This window comes from Elephantulus edwardii, unplaced genomic scaffold (genome assembly GCF_000299155.1).
Source record: "Elephantulus edwardii isolate Elephantulus edwardi_28Jun2011 unplaced genomic scaffold, EleEdw1.0 scaffold00003, whole genome shotgun sequence".
NCBI lineage: Eukaryota > Metazoa > Chordata > Mammalia > Macroscelidea > Macroscelididae > Elephantulus > Elephantulus edwardii.
The window spans coordinates 26,496,106-26,523,726 of NW_006399753.1; the positions used below are offsets into that span (position 1 = coordinate 26,496,106).

The window sequence follows — 27,621 nt, forward strand, 5'->3', positions numbered from 1 at the left end:
TGGCTCCTGTGGATTTGGTTTAATTTTCCTCAGCTTCAGCTTGAACTTGCATATGAGTAATTGGTGGTCTGTTCCACAATCAGCCCCGGCCTAGTATATATAAAAGCAGGAGTGGCTTCCATTTTAAAACAACATGTGCCTGGAAACTCTATGAACTTTGATAAATGTCGATAATTACAGAGGGCCTGCAGACCTTCTGTCCATCGGGTCACTATGAGTCGTGATCGACTCCATAGCAATCAACAAGAACAACAACATATATAAATTATATATCAGATTATTTATTTACTAAATTTTCCAACCAAGATGTGCACAACACTACACATGGTTAAGCTCTTTGTTGTAATTTGAAGATTATATTGATGGACATAGTGAAAACATAATAGACAATTGTTGAATGCTGATTTTGAAGAATGATTATGTTGAACTTCCACAGGCTTTTTAAGTACTGAAGTTTACCAAGGATACCACTATTTGTATTATCTTATCAAGCTATGTTAAAAAAGGAAAAAAAAGCGTAATGCTGTTGTCCACATACTGCTAACTTTTGTTATATATGTAGGTCGATCGGCAGCCCCAGTATGAATACAGCCTCTACATGTATATTTATTTTGTCATCTTTATCATCTTTGGATCATTCTTCACTTTGAACCTGTTCATTGGTGTCATCATAGATAATTTCAACCAGCAGAAAAAAAAGATAAGTATTTTAAACCTTTCTCCATTACACTAAAATGAAATGAACAGTTATGTTTTCTAAAAACATAACTTGGAATTGCGATCACTCGTAATTTGTTTCACTAGGTTTTTTATTTCATCATATAATTGATAAACATACCACCACAGATATGCTTAATCTTAGTATCCTTTATTTTTTTAGAAATTAAACTATATTATTATTATTTAAAAGTCATACTTTAAATATCAACTATTCAGCTTTTCTACAGTTCCCTATAAAAGCCGATATAATTTAGAAAAAATACACTAAGTATTTTTTCAAAACAGATTTCAGAAGTAGTTATATCATTTAATGTTCTGAGATACGTCGCTGTGTGTCTGTGTTTGGGAGTAGAAGCAACACATAAGATATGGTTCCTGAGCTCAAGGATTTAGTATGATTGAAAAGAAATGACATGTAACAAAAATTAAGAGCTGTTCAATACTTATCATAAGTCAAGCACTCTGTTCAGATTTTTAATTCATTAATCTTCATATCAACCATGAATTGTTATTATTATAGACTGTTTTACAAATGAGGATATGGGGACAAATAGAGGTTAAACCCTTTATTTGCAAAATATATTGGGTCTATTAGCTTATGGAGTATGTAGTTGATCCTATACATCCTGTATCTGTTGTTGTTGTTGTTGTTGTTATGTGCTGTCGAGTCATTTGCGACTCATAGCAACCCTATGCACAACAGCCCTAAACCCTGCTCTATCCTGCACCAACCGCACTGCCTCTGACACACCCATCCCGATTACCCCAGTCACCGAATCAATCCATCTCATAGAGGGTCTTCCCCTCCTGCCCTGTCCTTCCACCCTCCCAAGCATGATGTCCCTCTCCAAGGACCCATCCCTCCTGGCAACATGTCCAAAGTATGTCAGACGAAGCCCCAGAATCCTTGCCTCCAAGGAGTAGCTTGGTTTAATCCTCTCCAAGATGAATCTGTTTGTTTTCCTGGAAGTCCATGGTACATTCAGTACCCTTCTCCAGCAGTAGTACAGCGTTTTAGATGTTGTTTTGCTACAGAGTAGCTCTAATGGCCTAGTAGTGGTCAAGTAGTTGTACTGCCAACCCAAAGGCAATGGTTTGAATCCGCCATCTACTCTGAAAAGATGGGCAATCTCCTCACATGCTACTTACAGCCTCTGGAAACCCACTGGAATGTCAGCAAGCTATTGGTTCCCACTCAATGGCACATAACAACAACAACAAACAACATTATACTATAAGGAGTTCTGGTGGCATATTGAATTATAGTGTTGACCTGCTAACAAAAAGTTCGATGGTTTGGATCCACTAGCTGCTACATGATAGAAAAATGGAAAATCTTTTTCTATCGATATTTACAACTTTAGAAACTAGATGTTGAGTTACTCTAAATTGAAATTGGCAAGTTGGAATCATTTAAGAACAAAATGGCCTTAAGATCTGATGATCTGATATACGCTTGTAAAGTACTTCACACTTGTAATCCTACTCAAGTTTTACAACCAACATAGTGGAAATAATATCACCATTAATCCTCTCAGAAACCTTTAGGTGCATGTGGCCGGACAGCTGGAAAGTAAGTTCCTTTCAAGATACTGTGAGTCTGAGCTTTTAATGAAAACAATCCAGCAATAATGCATGGAATGATTAGGAAGGAAGATTCTGGTTTATGTGCAACCTTTTGACCATATTTACAATCTCCAAATTAGTCCTTTACAAGAGTGGAAGAAGGGGATATAGTTAGCTTAAGAAATTTCACAGGATAGAGTTTGCAATATTGTTTGTGGTTTGCAAGCATTTGTAAAGAATTTAAATATGCTCAGATTTTATGTCCTTAGACCCACAGACGCCATCCACAGGAAAAGACATATCATTCTATGATAAACTCTAAATTTACAAGAGACCGTGATTTACTGTACCAACATAGAGAAGACATATTTGCATGCACTGATGTTAGATTAGTGTGAGTTATTGAGTATTCAAAAAGGAAGGAAAATTTTTAAAGTGTAAAAATATTGTTTCCAAATGTTGTATGTGCCACTGAGTTTTAACTCATAGTGGGTTTTCAGGAGGCAGTAAATTGCAAGGGAAAAGATTACCAATATTTCTCCTTTTGAGCAGCTGATGGACCAAAAGCTTCCTGCTTTTGGATTGGCAGCACAACTTACATATTTGCCCACATTGTTGTTGTTAGGTGCTGTCAAGTTGAATACAACCTGCTTTACTAAGAGAAGGGAAAAGGATGTGAACAGCATTTCAGCTAGTACCTATGACATAAATTCATTTGGCTAGATTATATGAATGTATAAACTCACATAATCCATAGAACAAACTAAAGAAAGTAGTATCTGTATACCAGTGTATAAATGAGGTATAGAAAAGATAATTAACAAGTCACTAGCACCTTCAGGATTTAAAGGTCAGTTCAACTTTATATTTTTCCTTTAGTGCAATTATCTCTTACACCTTCTAATTTCAACACTTTGATCTCATAGAACTCTACCCACTCCCCCTACATTTTTCTAATAATTGATTTTTACTGTTTTCCCCCCAAATATCTGTCATCTTTGTATTTTTTTCATTTTATTTTTAGGAATTTTTTAAATTTATTCAATATTGCACATTTACCCTTCTTTTTCCCTTCCCTATCCCCTATAATGTCCCCCTTGATCCAGACCATTCTCACACATATAACTGTATAATCATATATTCTTTTCAAACACTTCCTCCCCTCATCCGTTCCAATTCAGTGTTCATTATCTTTCCAGATCTTCCCTGTTCCCTCTCCAACCCCCTCATGTCTGCCCTTTTTAAGAACAGCAGTGTCATGCTGTAGTTATCTTTTTGTGACTGAGATCTAGAACTTAACATATTGTCCTCAAGGCTCCCTATGTTGTGTAATGTTTTACTATTTAATTGTTTTTCAATTCTGCATAATATTCAATTGTGTTTACTTATGGGCCCTTGGGTTGCGACCATCTTTTTGCTATTGTGCATAATGCAGCAATAAGCATGGACCTGCATACATCTATTTGAGTTGTGGTTATGGTTTCTTTTGAGCATTTTCCTAGCAGTGGAATTGCTGGGCCAAATGGTATTTCTAATTCCAACTTTTTGAGAAAACACCAGATCGCCTTCCACAGTGGTTTTAACAATTTACGTTCCCATCAGCAGTGAATAAGAGTTACAATCGCTCCGCAAGCTCGCCAACATTTGTTGTTTGCTGCCATGCTAAACTTTGCTATTGTTACTGGAGTGAGATGATATCTCATAGTTGTTTTGATGTGCCTCTCTAATAGCTAGGGATTTTGAACATTTTTTCATGTGCCCATTTATCTTCTAAATGTCCTCTTTGGTAAAGTGTCTATTCATATTGTACCCATTTTGTGACTGGAAGGTTCTGTAGTGTTCTATAAATTTTTAGATGTCATTTGTCAGATATATCATTGCCAAATATATTTCCCAGTCTGTAGGTTTCCATTTTACCCTGTTGGAGAAGTTTTTTGATGTGTATGGAGATCTGAATCTTAGAAGATCCCATTCATCTATTTCATTTTCTCCTGGTTGTAAATTTTTCATTGGAAGACTGTTCATGCTGTGGATTATGACTTCTAGAGTTCTTCCAAGATGTTCTTTGATAAATTTTATAGTCTTTGGTTTTATTTCTAGGTCCCAGATCCACCTTGAGTTGGTTTTTGTGTAAGGTGTGAAGTGTGGGTCTTGCTTAAGTTTTCTGCAGATGGTTTTCCAATTATGCCAACACCCTTTCCCACTTAACTGATTCCATCACCTAGTCAAAGATCAGTTGACCATAGGTGAATGAGTTGATTTCTGTGTTCTCAATTCTATTCCATTGATCTATGTGTCTCTTGCTGTACCAGTACCATGCCGTCTTGACTACTACAACTGTATAGTTAATATTTGAGATCTGGGAGTGTGATGCCACCTACTTTGTTTCAATTTTCCAATAGTGTGTTGCTTATTGGTGGTCTCTTTCCAGTCCAGATAAAATTGGAAATTGTCTTTTCCATCTTGTTGAAAAATGGAACTGGTATCTGTATTGGGATTGCATAGAATTTGCAGATTACCTTTGGTAGAGTTGTCATTTTCATGTTATTGAGTCTTTCTATCCATGAGCATAATATATTTTTCCATTTCCTCAGACCTCTTTTTGTTTCTTATAGTAATGTTCTGTAATTTTTTTTGTGTGTGTAGATCTTTTGTATTTCCGGTTAAATTTATTCCCAAGTATTTAATCTTGTGGTTAGCTATTGTAATTGGTATAGTTTTTCTTAGGTCCATTTCTTTATTTTCTTTGTTTCTGTAGTGAAATCCAACTGATTTTTATATTTGATTTTGTACCCTGCTACTCTTTTGAATTGGTCAACTGGTAACTAATAGTTTCTCCACTGAATCTTCATGGTTTTCTAGATATACTGTCATGTCATCTGCATATAGAGATAGTTATATCTTCTCTTGGTTGACTTGGATACCTCATATTTTTTGTCTTTTCTTACTTCTCTCACTAATATGTCCAGTACTATATTGAATAGGATAAGTGATAGTGGTCATCTTTGCCTAGTTCCTGTTCTCAAGGGAAATGTTTTTAATCTCTCTTCATTTTGAATGATATTGGCTCTTAGTTTTTCATTTACCTCTCACTATTTTTAGGAAATTCCCCTCTATTCATATTTTGTTGAATGAAGTGCTGTTGGACTTTGCATCAATGAATCATGTAGTTCTTGTTCTTTGCTTTGTTAATGTGATTAATTGTATTGTTTTTCTTACATTTAACCATCATCCTTGCACACCTGTTATGAATCCCACTTGATCATGATGAATTATTTTTTATAGATTATATTTTGTCAGATTCTATTGAGGATTTTTGCACCTATGTTCATGAGAGATATTGACCTATCAAAACAGCTTTCCTGTTTTGGTGATGTCTTTACATGACTTTGGTATTAGGGATATGTTTGCTTCATAAAAGGAGTCTGGGAGTATTCCATTTTTTTCTATTTTCTTAAATAGTTTATGTATAATTAGTGACAGTTCTCTTTGAGTGTTTGTTAGAATTCACTAATAAAACTGTCTAGTCCAGAGTTTTTCTCAGTTGGAATTTGTTTTATGACTTGTTTTTTTTATAATGAGTCTGTTCAGGTGTTCAACTACAATCTGTTTCAGTTTAGGTAGGTTGTAAGTTTCTAAGTATTTTTCAGTTTCCTCTAGGTTTTCATATTTGTTTGAGTATAATTTTTCATAATATTCTATTGTTAACCTTTTTATTTCAGTTGGTTCTGTTGTGAAATTGCCCCTTTCATCTCTTATTTTGGTTTTTTCTTTCTTTTCCTTTCTTAGCTTTGCTAATGGTTAGTCAATTTTATTGACCTTTTCGAAGACCCAACTCCTGGGCTTATTGACAGTCTCAATTGTTTTTGTGTTTTCTATTGCATTATCTCTGCCTAATTTTTGTAATTTCATTCCTTTTTAGGGGTTGTCAGGGGGGTTTTCCATTCTTTCTCTACTTGCTGGAGATGTTGTTTGTTGTTATGTGCTGTGGAGTTGCTTCCAACTCGTAACGACCCTATGTACAACAGCCCTAAACCATGCTCTATCTCTTGCCAGCCTCATTGCCTCTGACACACCTATCCCCATTACCCCAGTGATGGAATCAGGCCATCTCATCTACAGTCTTCCTCTCCTGCGCTGTCCCTCCACCCTCCCAAGCATGACATCTCTCTCCAAGGACTGATCCCACTTTGCGACATGTCAAAAATATGTCTGGCAGAGCTTCAGAATCCTTGCCTCTAAGGAGCAGCCTGGCTTCACCCTCTCTAGGATGAACTTGTTTGTTCTCCTACCAGTCCATGGTATATTCAGTACTCTTCTCAAACACCACATCTCAAAGGCATCAACTCTCATCATCTATCATCCCTAGTCATTGTCCACTTTCTGATGTATAGTAAGTAATAGCAAAGACCATGGCATGTATAAGGTGCACCTTAAGTCTCCAGACTGACATTGTTGTTACTCAGTACCTTGAAGAGGTCTCTGACAGTAGACTTTCCCAATGCAATTCATCTTTTAATTTGCTGGCTGCTGGTACGAAGAGTGTTGATTGTAGAGCCAAGCAAACTAAAGCTGTCAACAATCTCAGTCTCTTCACTATCCGTTATAATGTTGCCAATTGGTCCAGTGGTGAGAATCTTTGTTTTCTTGATGTTGAGCTTCAATCTATATTGCAGGCTGTAGTCCTTGACCTTCTTCAGCAAGCGCTTCAGGTCCTCCTCAGTTTCAGTAAGCACGGTTGTGTCGTCTGCATAATGCAGATTGTTGATGAGTCTACCTCCAATCCTGATGCCACACTTTTCATAGAGCCTAGCCTCCTGGATAATCTGTTCTGCGTGTAGACTGAAAAGATATGGAGATAGGACACATTCTTGATGCACACCCTTCCAAATTTTGAACCATGCGGTGTTTCCTTGCTCTGTTCTGATGAATGCCTACTGGTCCAAGTATAAGTTTCACATAAGCACAATCAAGTGTTCTAGGACTCCCATACTTCTCAAAGTAAACCACAGTTTGTGGTGATCCACACAGTCTAATGCCTTTGCATAGCCAGTGAAATACAGATAAACGTTCCTCTGGTACTGCTTTCAGCCAAGATCCATCTGACATAAGCTATAATATCCCTAGTGTCACAGCCTCTTCTGAATCCAGCATAAACTTCAGGAAGTTCTCTGTTGATGTGCTGTTCCAGTTGATTTTGGATGATATTCAGCAGAATCTTGCTTGCATGTTGTATCAAAGATATTGTTCAGTAATTTCCACACTCTGTCAGATCACCTTTCTTTGGAATGGAAACAAATATAGATCTCTTCCAATCAGTAGGGCAGGTGGTTGTCCTCCAGATTTCTTAGCACAAGTTGGTGAGTACATCAGCATCTGTTTTTAGTGAGTTAAATATTTGAGTATCATTTTTTCTTTTCTTTTGATGTGTTTATTGATCTGAATTTACTTCTAAGTACTGATTTTGCTCTATTCCAAAGATCTTTGTTAAGTTCTGCTTTCATTTTCATTTGTTTCACGAAACATTTTAATTTCTTTTTTTAATTTCCTCTCTTATCTACTCATGTTCAAGCCTCAGAGAACTGTACAGCTTCTGGGTGTATGGGGTTTGGTGTTTTGTTTTTTGGTTTTATTTTACTTTGTTCTGTTGTTGATTTCTAGTTGTATAGCACTATGGTCTGACAAAATGATTTGTATTATTTCTATGTTTTTTTAATTCATTGAGATTTGTTTGTGATCTAAAATATGGTCAATTCTGGAGAATGTTTCATGTGCATTGAAAGAGAAGAAGGTATACTCTTCTTTTGTGTGGTGTGTTCGTCTGTGTATATCTATAAAATCAAGTTGGTTGATTATGCTGTTTAATTCTTCAACATCTTTATTGAGTTTCTTTCTAGTAGTTCTATCTTTCCCTGAGAGTGGTGTATTGAAGTCTCCTACTATTATAATGATGGTGTCTATTTCTTTTTTAGATCTGTTAATATTTGCTTTGTGTGTTTTGCAGGTCTTTCATTTTGTGCTTAAATGTTAATTATGTTCTATTGATGCTTTGAGCATTATATATTACCTTTCCTTGTCCACGTTATAGTTTTTACACTGAAATCTTTTTAATCAGAAATTAATACTGCTGCTTCTAGGTTTTTTGGTTGCCATTTACTTGGTAGATTTTTTCCACCCTTTGATGCATAGCAAGTAATTGCAAAGACCATGGCTATTTTTTCTATTCTTTATTTCTGTATTATTACATTTTGAACTTGTCCTTAGCAATATTTATTTTTTAAAAAATTCATACAGTGATTCTGGTTTTAAATAGTTTTCTTTCCCCCCCTTTACCTTGGAGGTCAAGACATCTTTATGACGGAAGAACAGAAAAAATATTACAATGCAATGAAAAAGCTGGGATCCAAGAAACCACAAAAACCAATTCCTCGACCAGGGGTAAGATAACATAGAGAGATAGATAATTAATATGTAAATTTTTAAATTAATTTCATCCTTCTTATATAACTGTTTCTTAAATATTATGGACTCTTTTAAAATGTTAAAGTTCTTTTAACAGAATGTTTTTTTAAATTATTGAAGCTCTTCAGCTTATTTTCAAACACATTTTCAATTGAATGCTTATCTAAATGACAATATTGTGAGGTAGTGATTTTATCTTTCAATAGTGTAAAACTAACAGTATTTGACATTAAAAAAATAACAATAGAAGTAATTGGACAGGTTGTGAATCTCAACTTTATCGACTATGGAATCAAAATCAAGAGTAAGTTCAAATGGAAATAGTCTCAGCAGCCAAACAATAGTTTATATTTCTCAAAGAATGGAAAATTTAAAATGCATTACATGCATGTCAGTTTATACTCAATATAGTTCACCTTAACAAAGAGTTATGCCTGAAGAAAGAATGTTCTTAACACAGATGAACATTTAGAACCCAGCTGCTTAATTATCATTCAGCATTTTTTTTAAATGGGCCATTGCATTGCAAGGTCCCTACTGAATAAAAATTTGAGAATTTAATACTCATATTTAATTTTTTTAGTTCCTACTATGAGTTGTCTATGACTCAACAGCACCTAACAACAAAAACTTGATTTTTACAAATCAGGTAATGTTCTATACAAAATCCTAACAACTTATGGCTAATACCGAAAAGAATAGAAATACCAGAACACTTAGCTGTGCTTATGTGATGCTACACTTAGTTCAAGAGGCTGTTGTCTGAATAAAGAAAAAGTGTGTGGTTTTAAATCAAGAAAGGTGTGCATTAAATTTGTATCCTCTCTCCATACATATTCAAGCTGAATGTAAGAAAATCATTTGAGTAGCTGGACTGAATAAAGCAGAAGGTGCCATCAAAATTGATGGAAGACTCACTAATAATCTGTGTTATGCTGATGACACAACATTGCTCACTGAAAGTGATGAAGACTTGAAGTGTTTGCTTCAGAAAATCAAAGATTACAGACTTCAAAATAGATACATATCAACATCAAGAAAACAAAAATCTCACCACTTGACGAATAGGCAAAATAAGGATGTTGTTGTTCGTAAGTGCCATCTAGTCATAGACGACTCATGAACCTATGAACAGAGGACCTAAACACTTGTATAATTTTAATTGTTGCTCCAAATTCATAGAGCTTCTGAGATAGATGGAGAAAAGATGGAAACTTTCAATGACTTCATGTTACTTGGATCCACCATCAACACTTGGTGCCAGAGTTAAGCGATCAGGAGACATATCACATTGGGAAAGACTGCAGTCAAGGACCTCTCCAAATTACTGAGTAGCAACTATGCCAGTTTGAAGACTAAGATATGCCTGATTCAGGACATAGTCTTTCCAATCACTTTCTGTCTGAATATTGGACAGTAAATAAGGATGACAGAAGAAAAATTGATTCCTTTGAGTTGTGGTATTGGAGAAGAGTGCTGAATATCCCATAGACTGCCAAAAGAACAAAGTTATGTCTTGGAGAAAGCTCCTTGGAGGCAAAGGTGAAAAAACTTCAGATCACATACTTTTGACATGTTGTGGCTATTCCTTGTAGAGTGACGCAATGCTTTGAAAAGTGGAGCATCAACCAAAGAGAGGAAGATCCTCAGACAGATGGATTGATATAATGACTGCATCATTGGGCTTGAGTATGTCAGAAATAATGAAGATGGCATAAGATAGAACAGCGTTCAGATCAGTTGTTCATAGGGTAGTTATAGAGTACCCAACTCTAAGATACCTAATAATAACTTGATCTTTGGAGAAGTCTAGTGGCTTAATGGTAAGGAGTTGCACTACCAATCCAAAGGAATAAGGTTTGAATCCATCAACTGCTCTGTGGGAGAAAGAAAGACCATCTCCATCCCTGAGATATACTACCTCTGAATGCCAACTGAGGCTCAGCTATGAGTTGCTTCCAAGTCTGAAGTACACATGACCTGATCTTGACACAGTGCCTTCATACATACATACGTAACTCTTCAAAAACTTAAAATTCTCTGTCCATCAAAGTTGGTTTCAACTTGTAGGGACCCTCTTTTGAATTTCTGAGGCTATAAATCCTAATAAGAAGAAACAGCTTATATTTCTCATGTGGAACCACTGGTAGATTCAACCTCCCAGAAATGATAGGTTTATATGGTTAACAGCAAAATTCATTAAGGGCTATGTTACTTATACTCCCCATGTAACTCTTAAAGAGATTTTGAAAAACTTTTCTAGAAAGCATAAAGTCATCAGCAAGACTAACACGAAAAGTAATATAAAACTCTCATCAGGTTGCCTTCAAATTAGAATCAACTCATAACTGACCCTCCAGTGGGTTTTCTGAGGCTGTAAATTGCTCTAGAGGAGATTGTCCAGTTTTCTCATGGAGCTACCTGTGGATTCACCAGAGAGACGTCACCTTTGAGTTTACAGTGCAACTCCCCATGGAATACACCACCAGAGTTCCACAGTGTGAAATATGTATATTATCTCCACAGAAGTGATTTGCAATATGATCTATTTTCTTTTAAAAATCAAGTAAAATTATAATTAAGCAACTGTTTAAAGCCATTACCAAAAGAAAAAATGTAATGACAAGTTATTTTATTACTTTCATATGCCTCCAGAGCGCTGGTGACTTAGTTCAGAGTAAGTAGCACTGCTGTTGTTGTTGTTATGTGCCATCGAGTCTCCTGTGACTCATAGCGACCCTATGTACAACAGCCCTAAACTCCGCTCTGTCCTGTGCCAATCGCATTGTCTCTGACACTCCCATCCCAATTATCCCAATCACTGAATCAATCCACCTCATAGAGGGCCTTCCTCTCCTGCGCTGTCCCTCCACCCTCCCAAACATGATGTCCCTCTCCAAGGACCGGTCTCTCCTCACAACATGTCCAAAGTATGTTAGACGGAGCCTCAGAATCCTTGCCTCCAAGGAGCCACCCGGTTTAACCCTTTCCAGGACAAATCTGTTTGTTTTCCTAGCAGTCCATGGTATTCTCAATACTCTTCTCCAGCACCACAGCTCAAAGGCATCAATTCTCCTTCTATACTCCTTGATCATTGTCCAACTCTCTGATGCATAACAGGTGATTGCAAAGACTATGGCCTGTATCAGATGCACCTTAGTCTCCAAAGAGACACCATTGCTCTTCAGCACTTTGGAGAGGTCCCTAACAGTAGGTGTGGCTAACATCTGTCTCACACACAGCACTATCCTGAGGAATCAATTGTTCTTATGGTGGAAAATTTCATATTATTTCACCACTTCCCATGTGAAACTATTCATGACAAATTTTTGTTGTTTGTTGTTGTTAGGTACCATCGAGTCGCTTGCCACTCATAACAACCCTATGTACAAGAGTCCTAAACTCTGCTCTATCCCGTGCCAGCCTCGCCATCTCTGGCACACTCACACCACCACCCCAATAACAGAATCAATTCATGTCATCGAAATCTTCCTCTCCTGCCCCATCCCTCCACTCTCTCAAGAATATGTCCCTCTCCAAGTACCCATCCCTCCTTGTTACATGCCCAAAGTATGTCAGACGAAGCTTCAGAATCCTTGACTCTGAGGAGCAGTCCAGCTTCACCCTCTCGAGGACAAACCTGTTTAACCTCCTAGCAGTCCATGGTATATTCAACACTCTTCTCCAGCATCACAGCTCAAAGGCATCAATTCTCTTTCTATCATCCCTAGTCACTAGATGAAATTGAGAAGGGAGTGCATCAGAGTTATGCTTTCTCTCCATAGTTTTTATTCTCTATGCTGAGCAAATTATCTGATAAATAGGACTCTATGAAGATGAGTGTGGCATCACAAGTAGGGGAAGATTCATCAATAACTTGTGTTATCCAGTTAATGCAACCCTGCTTGCTGAAAGTGAAGAGAACTTGAATGCAGCCTTCTGTATGGATTGCATCTCAACGTCAAGAAAACAAAGATTCTTACTACTGAACTGATAAGCAGCATCATGATGGATGGAGAGGAGATTGAAACTCTCAACAGTTCATCTTGGTTAGATCCACAATTAATAACCTTGGTACTCACAGTCAGGGAATAAGGTAACACACTGCACTAGGGAAATCTGCTGTTAGGAACCTCTCCAAATTATTGAAGGGTAATGATGTCCATTTGAGGACTAAGATGCATCTGATCCAGACTATAGTCTTTCTAATCACTTGCTATGAATCTGAGAGCTAGATGATGAATAAGGATGGCAGAATGGACACCTTTAAGCTACGGTGTTGGTGAAGGGCACTGAACACTCCATGGATGGCCAAGAGGACAGACAGATGGAGATGGTGCAGCGGGAGTGCTCTTTGGAGACAAGAATGTTGAAGCTTTGCCTCACACACTTTGGGCACGTTACTGGGAAGGGTGGAGGCTGAGTGAAGGAGAGGAAGACCCTCAAGCAGGTCGATTGAGTGAAGGAGAGGAAGACCCTCAAGCAGGTCAATTGATGCAGTGACTGCTGCAATTGCCTTTGTGTGTCAGGAAGTGTAAGGCTGGCACAGGATAGAACAAGGTTCACATCTTTTTTCACAGGATCACTATGAGTTGTAATCAACTCAACAGCACCTAACAACAACAACAGTTTGGCTTATTGGGTATTGTGCTCCTGCTGATATACGTAAGTATATAGTGGTGGGGAGAAGACATCAATCTTGTTTGTTTTGTTTTTATAAAGAATATAAAAATATATGTACTCTGACTTAGACTTAACAGATTAAAATATTTCTTCTACTAAGCAAAATGCCATTACTAGAGACAGTTAAGGAATTATTTTTGGGTGGTGTTTTGTTTTTGTTTTTTTTGCTGATGTAATAAGTTGTGGATAAAATTTGCAATATTTCCTCTATTTTCACCTTTCATGTTTATTCTTCTATCTTTGCAGAACAAATTCCAAGGGTGTATATTTGACTTAGTGACAAACCAGGCTTTTGACATCACCATCATGGTTCTTATTTGTCTTAACATGGTGACCATGATGGTAGAGAAAGAAGGCCAGAGTGACTATATGACCGATGTTTTATATTGGATAAATGTGGTTTTTATCATCCTCTTCACTGGAGAATGTGTCCTGAAACTGATCTCCCTCAGACATTACTACTTCACCATAGGATGGAACATATTTGATTTTGTGGTTGTGATCCTCTCCATTGTAGGTAAGCACATATACTAATTAAATATTAATTTAATATGAAATTCTATTCAATAGGTGCAGGGTGGGTCAGGGGTTAGATGAAATTTTGAATATGGTGTCTAAGTAAGTTAGTTAATAAAACAAATAAAGCAATCTCAAAAATAATTAAAATAATTAAATAATTAATAATTTAAAAATAATTAAATCTCTGTGGCAAAAGCATAGTGCTAATACAACAGGGCTTAAGGCCAAATGTTTTCTGTTCATTGGAAACACATATTACACTATTTCAAAATTCTTTTTCTAAAATCAATACTCTGGAAATAGCTTTTCTCTTTTTTTTCTTTTGGATTTTTCATTTATTTGTCTTTTTTTATTCTTGTTTTTATTTCCTTTATCTACATATATATTACACAATATTTTAAAATTTAATTTGTTGTTAGTGCTATAAATTATAGATAATAAAGAATACCAGAGATCATGAAATAAAATTTCCATTTACAGATGGTCACACAGACCCAGAAAAGTTAAAATGCCCTATAATCTACTACCAAAATATTGAGTATCACATGTTAAAATAGATGTTTTCAAGATGTTTAAAATGTAAAACATCTAAGAAAAAAACTGAAGGACATAAGAAAAAGTTTAATATGTGAAAAACTTACCTTGTACTCTAGTGAGTCTATGATTCTGATTTTTTTAAAAAATGAAATCTATAAATTTATTGCAATGTCAATTAAAATATAAACTTTTTTTGTAATGAGGTAATAAATTGAACAACAGAAGTACCATCTGTTATAGCATTCATCTGGAAGAAAAATTAGAGTGATGAAAGGTAATTTCTGATACATTGTTAAATTATGAAAGTAATAATAAGCAAGCAGTGTAGGGAAAAATAATTGCTCCCTGGATTTAGATAGTTCAAAATGAAACTTCAAAAATAAATCCACTAACTTAGAAACAAGACAAATTAGAGTGTAAAAAAATGGATTGTAATTGAAAACTTGTGAAAAAGATTGATAGCTGTGGACTTCAATAAAGATTATCAAGGCATGATAGTGGGATTGAGCATGACAGATGGTAAAGACGGTGCAGGATAGGACAAGCTTCAGACCTTTGTTCACAGGGATGCCATGGACTGTAGTCAACTTGATGAGACCCAACAACAAGCACGATACATACCTGAACCTCAGGAGAAAATAGTAATAGGTATGGTCACAGAAAAATCACAATTTTCTATATTGTTGTTGTTGTTATGTGCTGTCAAGTCGTTTGCGACTAATAGCGACCCTATGTACAATAGCCCTAAACCCTGCTCTATCCTGTGCCAATCACACTGCCTCTGACACACCCATTCCCATTACCCCAGTCACTGAATCAATCCACCTCATAGAGGGTCTTCCCCTCTTGCACCATCCCCCCACCCTCCCAAGCATGATCTCCCTCTCCAAGGACCTGTCTCTCCTTACAATATGTCCAAAGTATGTCAGACAAAGCCCCAGAATCCTTGCCTCCAAGGAGTAGCTTGGCTTAACCGTCTCCAGGATGAATCTAATTATCTATAGGGATGGAAAATACACCCCCAACAAATGTTGAAAGACAAAGAATAGAGGAAAATTAATGGAGTATATAAGAATAAGAAAGGAATAGTAATTCTGATAGAAAAAAATGTTCTTATAATTAAAAATAATAAGGAAAGCACATCAACAGAAAAATGAGCAATGAGCCTGGATAGCGCAAAAAGAGAAAATTGGAAATAATAAATAAGCATAATAAAATTCTAATAAAGAAATAAAAAGTATTATCACATGGGTTATTCATTTCCCAAAATAAAAAATAAATTGTCATAATGATCTTTTTAACCTTCATACAGCATTTTTTGGTAAAAAGTATAAATAAAAACAGCAATACACTCCTATTAAGGGTGTTCATACTGATGACGCAACCCTGCTTGCTGCAACTGAGGAAGACCTGAAGCTCTGGCTGCAGAAAATCAAGGACTGCAGCCTTCAATATGGATTGAAGCTCAACACCAAGAAAACAAAGATTCTTACCACGGGCGAATTGGCAGCATCAATGCGGATGGTGAAGAGATTGAGATAGTTAACAGTTTAGTTTACTTGGTTCCACAGTCAACACACTTGGTAACAGCAGCCAGGAAACCAGGGGACAGATTTTGTTGGGAAAGTCAGCTGTGAGGGACCTCTCAAGAGTACTGAAGAGCAACAATGTCAGGCTGGAGACTAAGGTGCTCCTGATCCAGGCTATAGTCTTTGAAATTACGTGTTATGCATCAGAGAGTTGGACAGTGAATAGGGATGATAGAAAGTCAATTGATGCCTTTGAGCTGTGGTTCTGGAGAAGAGTATTGAATATAGCTTGGACTGCTAGGAGAACAAACAGATTTGTCCTGGAGAGGGGGAAGCCAGAATGTTCCCTGGAGTCAAGGATTCTGAAGCTTCGTCTGACATACTTTGGGCATGTTGCAAGGAGGGACTGGTCCTTGGAGAGGGACATCATGTTTGGGAGAGTGGAGGGACAGCACAGGAGAAGACCCTCGATGAGATGGATCGATTCTGTGAGTGGAGTGGTGGGAATGAGTGTGTTTGAGACAGTGAGGCTGGCACAGGATAGAACAGCGTTTAGGGCTCTTGTCCATAGGGTCACTATGAGTTGCAAGCGATTCGATGGCACATAACAACAACAAATAAATGGAAGCGACTTAAATGCTATGATTCTTCTTGCAATTATATTCATAGGATTTCATACAACCTAAAAAAAAAATTATTTCACATGAAAAGAACTACATAGCCATGCTGGAAAAAACCCTACCAAGATAGCCATGCTGAAATAACTAAAACAGTTCATTTAAAATATCTTGTATAATTAATTCCTGTCGTGTGTGTGTGTGTGTGTGTGTGTGTGTGTGTGCTCATAGAAAAGTCTGACATATTGTTCAACAAAATATTAACATTAGATTTTGTAACTGATAGGATTTTAAGTGTTTTACTATTGCTTCTTAGCTTTTTGAGCAGCTTTCATTTTCTTCATAAATTGTTTTGTTGTGTGCCATTCAATCCGAAAAGACCCATAGCTGACCCTTTGAGGGTTTTTTTTTCTTTTACATTTTTGTTTTATTCTATACTGATTTACTTACAAAGTTCATATACATTGTTTTTTCAGACTGGATCTTTTAATAGGCAGTAAATCACATAGGAAGAGATTGGCCATCAATAATTTAAAAAATATTATTTTAAAGGAAAAATAAGAGACCATAGACAGAAAAAAATGGAAAAATAATAATAATTTACTATTCAAAGTGATGAATTCTTTAACTGTTACATACTTTCAATGCAAACTAGTCTTAGATTACTGAAAATATAGCATATTAAACTGTTGAGCCTTGACACTTTGTACTCTAGATATTTCAGTATTTCCTTTTGTTCATTTGCTTCTCAAATAGGAATGTTTTTGGCTGACATAATAGAAAGATACTTTGTTTCCCCGACCCTGTTCCGAGTGATCCGACTCGCCAGGATCGGCCGAATCCTGCGTCTGATCAAAGGAGCAAAGGGAATCCGCACGCTGCTCTTTGCGTTGATGATGTCGCTCCCTGCGTTGTTTAACATCGGCCTCCTGCTCTTCCTCGTCATGTTCATCTACGCCATCTTCGGAATGTCCAACTTTGCTTATGTTAAAAAGGAAGCTGGTATTAATGACATGTTCAACTTCGAGACCTTTGGCAACAGCATGATCTGCCTGTTCCAAATTACCACCTCTGCTGGCTGGGACGGCTTGCTGGCCCCTATTCTCAACAGTGGACCACCCGACTGTGATCCAAAAAAAGTTCATCCCGGTAGTACAGTTGAAGGAGACTGTGGAAGCCCATCTGTTGGGATTTTCTACTTCGTCAGCTACATCATCATCTCATTCCTGGTGGTGGTGAACATGTACATCGCTGTCATCCTGGAGAACTTCAGTGTTGCTACTGAGGAAAGTACTGAACCCTTGAGTGAGGATGACTTCGAGATGTTCTATGAGGTTTGGGAGAAGTTTGATCCCGATGCAACGCAATTTATAGAATATAGCAAACTGTCTGAATTTGCAGCTGCCCTGGATCCTCCGCTTCTCATAGCAAAACCCAACAAAGTCCAGCTCATTGCCATGGATCTGCCCATGGTCAGCGGTGACCGAATTCATTGTCTTGACATCTTATTTGCTTTTACAAAGCGTGTTTTGGGTGAAGGTGGAGAGATGGATTCTCTTCGTTCACAAATGGAAGAAAGGTTCATGTCTGCAAATCCTTCTAAAGTCTCCTATGAACCCATCACAACTACACTAAAACGGAAACAAGAGGATGTATCTGCTACTGTCATTCAGCGTGCTTACAGACATTACCGCTTACGGAAAAATGTTAAAAATATATCAAGTATATATTTAAAAGATGGAGACAGAGATGATAATCTGCCCAATAAAGAGGATTTGGATTTAGATAATGTTAATGAAAACTCAAGTCCAGATAAAATCAATGTGACCCCATCTACTGCCTCTCCACCTTCATATGATAGTGTGACAAAGCCAGGCAATGAGAAATATGAAACAGACAAAACAGAAAAGGAAGACCAAGAGAAAGACGGCAAGGAAAGCAAACAGTAGAGCTTCACTTTTGTATATTGTTTACAGCATATGAAGGTAATATATTTGTGTTAATAAGACTCTTTCAAGGAGGTCTATGCCAAACTCTTTTTATCAAAATATTCTCAAAGTCAGAGCAGTTACTAACTCCATTCAATTCCCTAAGAGAGATGGGCAGTATTGGCAGATGCCTATGTTTGCATTGGTATATGATACTGTGAGAATGGTAAAAGTTACTCCGTAGGAATTATTGATAAAGCAATCACAAATGATTATTTATTTTAATAACTCATAAGACCATGTAGAAAAATTTCACATACGCCTTGTCATTTTATTCATAGGATTGTAATCATTCATTTTCCCTACATAAGTATGGGCATTCACACACACAAACACACATAGATACACACATAGCTGGAAAAATGGTCAGTGGGAAATCGAGGAGTAAAGTGTATATACTGTTCATGAAAAAAATACTCCTAATTCATCTTTACTCAGACACCAAACATAAGACTTATCCTTCAAATATTGTGCTTAATATCTTGTGCTTTTCATATTCACCTTTGCTTATACAATAGCCACAACACGTAAAGAATTATTCAAGATACTTCTTACATTCCTCAAAAGAGAATAACAAGCAAAAAAAAAAAAAAAAAAAGAAGCAGCAATTGGAGAAAGCTTTAGTTCCTGTTTATTATTAACCAACACTGGCCCCAAAACATGAGTCATGTCCTAACTCATAATATCTTTTGTCACATGTTTCTTTTTTCCCTTGCAGTATTTTAGTCATCTCTTAGCACTAAGCAAAATTGTTGTTTCGCTTCAGTGAAGTGTTTCCTAAGGAGGGAACAGCTATTTGATAATATGGTGCATATTTGAGCAGCTAATGATTTGGGCACAGTATGTCCACAACTATGTGATCCAAAAATGTGTTTGACAAGCTCTCATGTCATTATAGATGGTAGACTTTCAACACTGACATGTCTAGTTTCAAAGAAAGAACAAACAACTGGAATTCTTGCCAACTTGCTTTCTAGCAACTAACTTTCTTTCCTAATTTATACAACCAATCCTTTTATATTTTTGGTTTTTCAAGTGCAAAATAAGTGCGTGTCCCATTGATTCTGTAGTTCTAAGGTATACTTTGCATTACCAATAATAAAGTACTCTCAGCTTATAGTTTTCCAAACATATATTAATTTTGTCATAATATTGTCCCAAGGACTGGAAATCTGTTAAAAATAATATTTGTTAATAGTTACTTGAAATAATCATGATATATTTTTATGATTATATTCCAGGAGCCTGAGAATTTTTTTTCTACCAAGTGATTTATTCAGAAAGAAAAAACAATTAGTTACATAATTAGAAAATAGTATTATTTAGAGAGTTTTGAAGAAGTTTTTGAAGCAAATATATAGACAACATTGTATTCCTTTGCTTTTTAAGTTGAGATACAGGTCATAACTTTCATAATAGATACTTTAAACCCATTTTGCTCTTGTTGCAAGTTACTGATAAAGGAGATTTAAACATGCCTGTTGATTTAAAAGGGGCATGCCTGGCTTGCAGTGATAAAAGGCTGTCGCTAACCCAGAATCAGAAGTACAAATCCACCAGTGCTCAGTGGTAAGAAGATGTGACAGGCCACTCCAAAAGACTACAGCTTTGGAAACCATATGGTGTGTCTGTACTAGGATCCTGTAAGTCATAATCAACTCAATGCCAATGAGTTTTCTTTTGGTAACGGTCATATATGTTACAATGAGCCCAAATAACATAGTTCATTATGACTTGGACTCCTGTATCAGCAGCTTGACTCAACCAAGCAGTCTGTGCAAGATAGATAAGATAGATGAGAATTCTCCTCCCATGAATATTTACAGCCTTGAAACCCCAAAGGAAGCTTGGCATGCATGAGACAAAATTGACTTGCCAGCATTGAATTAAATATATACACCAATTTACCAAATATGTAATATCCACAAAGGAGATAATCAAATTTAGACACGCTAAGCTGTTTAGGGAACAACACCTAGAGCCAAAGATTCATTACATATAAATCATTCTCTAAGGTCATATGAACCACTTTTTAAATTGAATACAAAAGATACCGTTCAGTGTTGTCCTAGACTATATAGAGCATCTCATTACATGCCTGCTATGCTTGGTGAAAAGAGGAACTGACAATCTAATTGGGGAACCAAAAAATATACTCAGTTGCTAAAATTATCTTGAGGTTGTCCATGCTCATTATTTTAAACTGATATAATTCTATTGGGAATATTTAGTTAAAAGCACACAGAGTTGCTATGAATCAAAAGTCAACTCATGGCCTACTAGTTTTACAATTATGAGCAGGTTTATGTGTAATTTAATATAGTTTTTACATGGCTTGATTTCTATGAACAATTTTTAAAAATTAAAATATTATTCTGTAAAATTATTTCTGAACACTTCTAAGAAATTAAGAAGTCACTTGTTTTCCTATTTCATGCTGACTTATAATTAAAATAAACATATATGTGACATGGCTAAGTTTTGTAACACAGTTAAGCTTCTGTCCAGAATATCTCCTTGTAACTTTGTATTGATGGATAAAAATATTTGGAACAGAGACCTCATTAAACACACAGTAAGCTTAAAGTGAAAGTAGATCCCTCTTGTCACAGATCATTGTTGTTTGGTATTAATTCTAAGATAGTGACTGTCAGAAGTTACTGTCAGTAACAATTAAATAACAAATTCCCTAAACTCATTTTATTTAACACTGTACAATGGCAGTTACACTGCAAAATTTAGATTAGAACAAAACGAAGGCAAACGTATTTGAAAATAAATACAAATATAAAATTGGGATAAAATGGAACAATTTTATTTTAACTTTTTGATTGATACATACTTTGCACATGATATAACTAACTGGTTTGTGGGCTGTTTCTAAATGCTGATTGTTGAAAATTTCAACCCAAAAAGTTCAGCATGATTTTCTAGCATTTTGATAGCTTTATTAAAAGAGCTAAGAAAAAATGCATCTGTAAATAATGCAATTCTAAGTAGCAATTTCAGAGAAACATTAACGGAAGTACAGGTAGTCTCCGACTTGATGGAGTTCACTCTCACAACTCCATTTTAAGTAAAATACCTCTCATTTTCTCCCTTCAGCTTTTGTTAGTATTGCATTTGATGATCCGCTTCTAAATCCTATCTTTCAATACCAAGGGGTGAATATGTGAGAATGATAACATCAGCAAATTACACACTGCAACCCTATATGTAGTATATATTATTAATAACATGCACAAAAAGGTGATAAAAGCAGTTCATCCTAACTAGAATATGTCATAAACCGGGGACTGCCTGCAATGAAAGAAGGGCCAGCTAAATTAGAATGGCCAAGTAATTTGCCTAGCTTTTGGTTGTATGTTTAGATCACTTTTTTCTTTAATATCTGTTGTTTGTTGTGTTATATTCTTGAGGAAAGAATCAAGAATTGCTTCATGAAATAAATAGCCATGGTTAAAACAACACTGTTTACATAAGATTCTTTACCAATTTCCTAGATCTGTGAATGCTTAAAATGTTTGAGTTTGTCATAAACTATATTGTAGTTATATTTGAGATGTATACATTGTAATAGAAGCTAAAAATAAAAGTCATATAAAAAGTAGCCTTGTGCTTTCCTGCATTTTTTCCTTCATTGAGAATATCTTTTGAGGTAAATCCTGTGTATCATTAAATAAATTGCGTCCACTTATAATAGGAGTTTCTGGGTGCAACAAATGGTTCAATGCTCAGTTATTAACTAAAAGATTGGTGGATTGGTTTCACTTAGAGATATCCCAGAAGAAATGCCTGGTCATCTACTTCTGGAAGGTTATAGCCATTAAAAACCATGTGGTGTGCATTCTACCCTGAAACTCGTGAATCAAAATAGACTAAAGATGACTTAGTAAAAATGACATTTTGTACAGCAGAATGAAACATTGTCTGGACTTGTGCCATCCTCACAGTTGTTGTTATGTTTGGACCTATTGTTGCTACCACTATGTCAATCTGTCTCCTTAAAGGTCTTCATCTTTTTAACTGACCCTTTCTACTTTACCAAGTATGATATCCTTCTCAAGGGACCTGCCCTTCCTGATCGCATGCCCATTTTTCTATTAGTGTAGAAAAAGTAATCTCCTTGGTATGGACAACATGAGAAATAATTATTAGCTTAAAACTGTAGCTTTTGCAACTTTTTTCCTTGCTGGCATTTTTCTTTACTTCATTATATTCTCCTAGGGTGAGAAAACTCTTTTCTCATCTTCTGCTTTTATCCTCTTGGATTCTAAACTCGACAAAATTAATCCTTTTATTTACATAAGCAATAAAGTAAACTAGGCATGACATTGGCAGCACTTAAGTTAGTCTAAACTCTTTTTTAAAAAATTCTTTTTTGTGAGAAAATTTTCTATTTACAGTTAGCCAGCTGGGGTCAGTGTAGATGATCTCAGTTTTGAGATCCAAAGCACCATAGTCCTGAGCAAGTCAAACACAGGCCTTCTTTCCATCAGGCCTAATCAAGGTGTTGACTTTGGCCACATCCACGTCATAGAGATTTTTACAGCTTGTTTAATTTGGTGCTTACTGATCTTGACATGCACAATGAACACAAGTATGTTGTTACTTTCTTTCTTCTTTATGGCTGACTCTGTGATCGGGAAATCTGATGATGGCATAGTGGTCACGCTTATTTCTCTTGGTGGTGGTCTTCTGGGGTTATCTGTGCTGCCTTTGGAGTCTCAGTATCTTGGGCAACCAGAGGTGGGTGATGTGCGGATGCGCTTCAAGACTGCCTTCTTGGCCTTTAAAACCTTTGCTTTGGCTCCCGTTTGGCAGGGGCTTCTTTCTTTGCTGTCAGAACCATCTTCCTAAACTCTTGTTAAAGAGTATAATACCATTGTATGCCTTCAGGAATTTTTTTTTTAAAAGAAGACCAAATCTGACCAAAAATGTTTCTCTTGTATATCTGCTCATCTAACTGTGGACATTAAAATATATATTCAAACTCTTATGTCAGAATCAACTCAATGGTAGTGGGTAATTGAGCAATACATTATTTCCTGTCTAGAAGTTGCCAGTAAAAAATGCATAAAAACTAAAATTATTCTAAAAATTGAGCTTTCATGATAGTTTTCTTCTTTTTTTAAGTCTCACAGAAAAGTTAGAAATGGAAAATATAATAATTTATGCAAAGAGATTCATTAATTCTGAACCTGATGTTTATGAATTTATATAATATTTTAATTCCTTTAGATGGCAACAATTATTTGACAATCTAATTGAAACATTTGGAAGTAGGAGTGGCATCCACTTCCTAAAAAACATGCTTCTGGAAATGCTATGAACTTTGATAAATGACGATAATTATAGAAAAGCTTCAGGCCTTTTGTTCATAGGGTCGCTATGAGTCATGTTCAGCAACAGCAATCAACAACAACAGTAACAATTATAATGTCGTTTCTCTAAAGCATTATCATTACTATCTGATGTAACTGACCAAGAAATGACCAAAAAAAGAGACCTCAAGGCTGAAGTGGACCTCTTATAACAGAAAGCTCAAAAGAAAACTTGGATGTTATAAATGCATATATTATTTATCTTTGGTGAAATGGCTCAAAATAAAGATCGAAACAAAATACTTTTAGCCAATTTGCAATAAGTTGAAAGGTACTTTGTGCCACTATATCGACTGCTATTCTCATTATATCCTACTTTAGATGATAAATTAGCTGATTTTATTGTTTAGTTGGGTTCTAACTCAAAGTAATTCTAAGCAGTGTGGAACTGCCTGATAGGACTACCTCTTGTTGTCATGTGTGGAGTCAGTTGACCCTCCAGTAAATTTTCAGAGACTTTATATTACAAGAGAAGAGATGGTCATCTTTATCCCTCTGAACAAATGGTGAATTTGAACTGCCTGCCTTTGGGTTACCAATTTAACCCCTTACCCACTAGGTCACAGGAGCTCTCTATAGGGATTCCTAGGCTTTGCAATTAGCAACTGACCCCTTAACTACTGTATAACTAACTGACCCCTTAACTATTGTCTGACTAACTAACTAATGGACCTAAAATTTACTCCTTACCTTAAAAACACAGCAAAGCAAAACACTCAGTTTTCTTTTTCTTATATCCACATGCAATTTAGTAACAAGTATTGTAGGTTCCACTCATAAATCTATCCATTTTTATATTCAGTGATTTATTCATTACAGATATTTTCTTTAAAAAACAAAAAAAAAAAGGTGGCTAAACACTTCACCTGGTGAACTGTACAAGAATCAGATTAACTACATCTGTGGAAAGAATTATTGGAGAAGCTCAGTATCAACAGTCAAACCAGACCAGTTACTGGCTGTGGAACAGACAAGCAATTACTTATGTGCAAATTTAAATTGAGGCTGAAGAAAATTAAAACAAGTCCACAAGAACCAGAAGATGACCTAGAGTCTATCCCATTTGAACTTAAAAATCATGATGGCATCAACTATATTACCCATGAAGAAAGCAAAAAGTCATTACAAAGACAGAAGATGGGGGAAAGACCTAGTTGGAAGACAGAGACTCTGAAAATTTCACTAGAGCATCAAGAAGTCAAAACAAAAGGGATAAGAGCAGTAGTAAATGGGATGAAGAGTTTGAAGGGCAGCATTAGAGGATAAAGTACATTATTATAATGGAATGTACAAAGAACTGGAGTTGGACAATTGAAATGACCTCACTCAGCATTTCTCAAGTTGAAAGAACTGAAAAACAAATTCAAGCCTCTAGTTGTAATACTTAGAGATGCTCTGAGCAAAATCTTGAATAATTTAGGAAGCATCAAAAGAAGATGGAAAGAATACCCAGAACCACTGAATAAAAAATAAATAAATAAATAAATAAATTGGTTGACACTGAAGAATTTCAGAAAGCACCATATGAACAAGAACCAACAGTAATGAAGGAAGACGTTCAAGGTGTAAGGCTTTGGTAAAAACAAGGTCCCAGGAACTGAAAGAATACAAAATTTCATGTTTCAATTAACAGATGCAGCTTTGGACGTTCTTACCAGTTTATGCCAGGAAATTTGGAGGACAGTTACTTGGCCAACTGATTGGAAGAGATCCAAATCCTCTCTACTAAAAGTTTTATCTCATTAATACCCTTTTTAGTAAATAACTATGGATTTCAAAATCACTAACTAATAGACTAAACCTTTCATATCTGTCAGTTTTCTGATTCTTGGTATTCTTGGCACAAATCTGGAGTTAAGCATAATGAGTATTCCTCCTTATATGGCCAGTCATAATTTGCCTGCTACTACTTTTTGAACTCTACTTGTTTAATTTGTTGATGAAGTATGTGTCTTCCAAGTGCCAAGTTTTCCATATTAAGCAAAGGACACTGCAAAAACACCATCACATTCAACCTTGCCTCTTAATCCTACGCCTGTCAACCCACGTGGCCTACTATCCAGAGCATTTAGAGACCTACAGAGGCCATGGAAAAATCCAAAGCCCTTGTAGGCCGGACAATGAAGCCATTAGAGTGGTCATTGCCCAAGACCCTAAAAAATTTTAGGAGCTCAATTTCTCAGGGGAGTGAAGGAGAATATTAAGATTAGAACTTAGGAGAAAGGAAAAACAGATGTTTATGTTTGAAAAGTTAAACTATCAGAAGCAGAAAGCAGATACTGACATGTGTAAAATTAGTGGTTGGGCAAACATGTGATGTCAGAAGCAATGGACGCATGGGTGATTTCAAAGGTACTAGACCGGAATAAGAACTGCCTACTAAATGCTGAATTCTTCAGGACACCATCTCATTGGCACAGACTTCAGCTCTGAAGAATGCCCAAAAGCAGCATATACACCTCACTGTGGCTACACGTGGGCTCTCCTCCATTACTATCCCAGGGAAGAGGATGACCTTGTTTCTTTTTTCTTTTTTCCTTGTTCCTGACCTTGTTCCTTTTATGGGCATACTTTTTCTAATAAATTACCACTTTTTTTTAAACTTCATTTTTGCCCCCTTGTCTTTCTTGTCAGCCTTGCAATCTAAAAAAAAAACCTTTGGACTACACTTTAATGCTCCATGCACTAAAGTCTGCTCTCCCAAAGAACCCTAAAGTTGCCATACACTGTGCTACCTTGGTAGCCATCCCCTCCCTCCTCTACTTTCTTCTACCTGGCTTAATGCCTTTATCTGTGGGGAAAAAAATGCAAACTAGGGGATTGACTGCATGGTAACAGTATTTGTTCCCATTCTCAAGAAAGATCATCCAACAGAAGGGGGAAATGATCTAATATCATTAAACATCACATGTAAGGAAAATATTACTGAAGATTATCCCAACACAACTAGAAAGTACATTGAGAAAGAATTTCCCAAATTCAAACTGGGTTTAAAAAGACTGTTGCAACAGGAATATCATTGCTAATGTCAGGTGGACCTTGGCTGAAAGTAAAGAATTATAGAAGAATGTCAATTTGTGCTTTATTGACTATGCAAAGATATTGGACTGTGTTGACCATAACAAATTATGACTAATATAGAAAAGAATGGAAATCTCAGAACACTTGCTAAGTATCTTAGAGCTGAACACAATTAATAAGGATAACAGAATTAATGCCTTGCAACTGTGGACAGGAGAAAAGTGTTGGATATTCCTTGGGCTTCCAAAAAGAACAAGCTGATATGTCTTGGGAAATGTGCAGCCAGAATGCTTAGAGGCAAGGATAGCAAAACGTCATCTCATATACTTTGGATATGGTGCCAAGAGAGGCTAACCCTTGCAAAGAACACTGGGCTTGAAAAGTGGAGGGTTAGCAAAAGAGAGAAATACCCTCAATGAGATTGTAACTGTATCAGTGGTCTCAAGAATCTCATACATAATGCGAATGGTACAGGATAGGACGGTTCAGATCTGATGTTCATATGATCTCGATTAGTCATACTTGACTCAGTGGTAACAGCAACAGTCATAAGGATTCGCACTGCCAACTGAAGGGCAAGTGAACGAAGTCCACC

General features: G+C 36.2%; 1 protein-coding gene across 4 annotated transcripts in view; it reads left to right on the plus strand.

The window, feature by feature from the left end:
- SCN9A (sodium channel, voltage-gated, type IX, alpha subunit) overlaps window positions 1-18,582 on the plus strand; it is a 128,434-nt gene extending 109,852 nt beyond the window's left edge. For all 4 annotated transcript variants that reach the window (XM_006879327.1, XM_006879329.1, XM_006879328.1 and 1 more), the window contains 4 exons: window positions 563-700; window positions 8,620-8,724; window positions 13,678-13,948; window positions 17,390-18,582. In XM_006879327.1, coding sequence (XP_006879389.1) covers window positions 563-700; window positions 8,620-8,724; window positions 13,678-13,948; window positions 17,390-18,582 — 1,707 coding nt within the window. The remainder of the gene's footprint in view (window positions 1-562; window positions 701-8,619; window positions 8,725-13,677; window positions 13,949-17,389) is intronic.
- The last annotated feature ends 9,039 nt before the right edge of the window (window positions 18,583-27,621 follow it).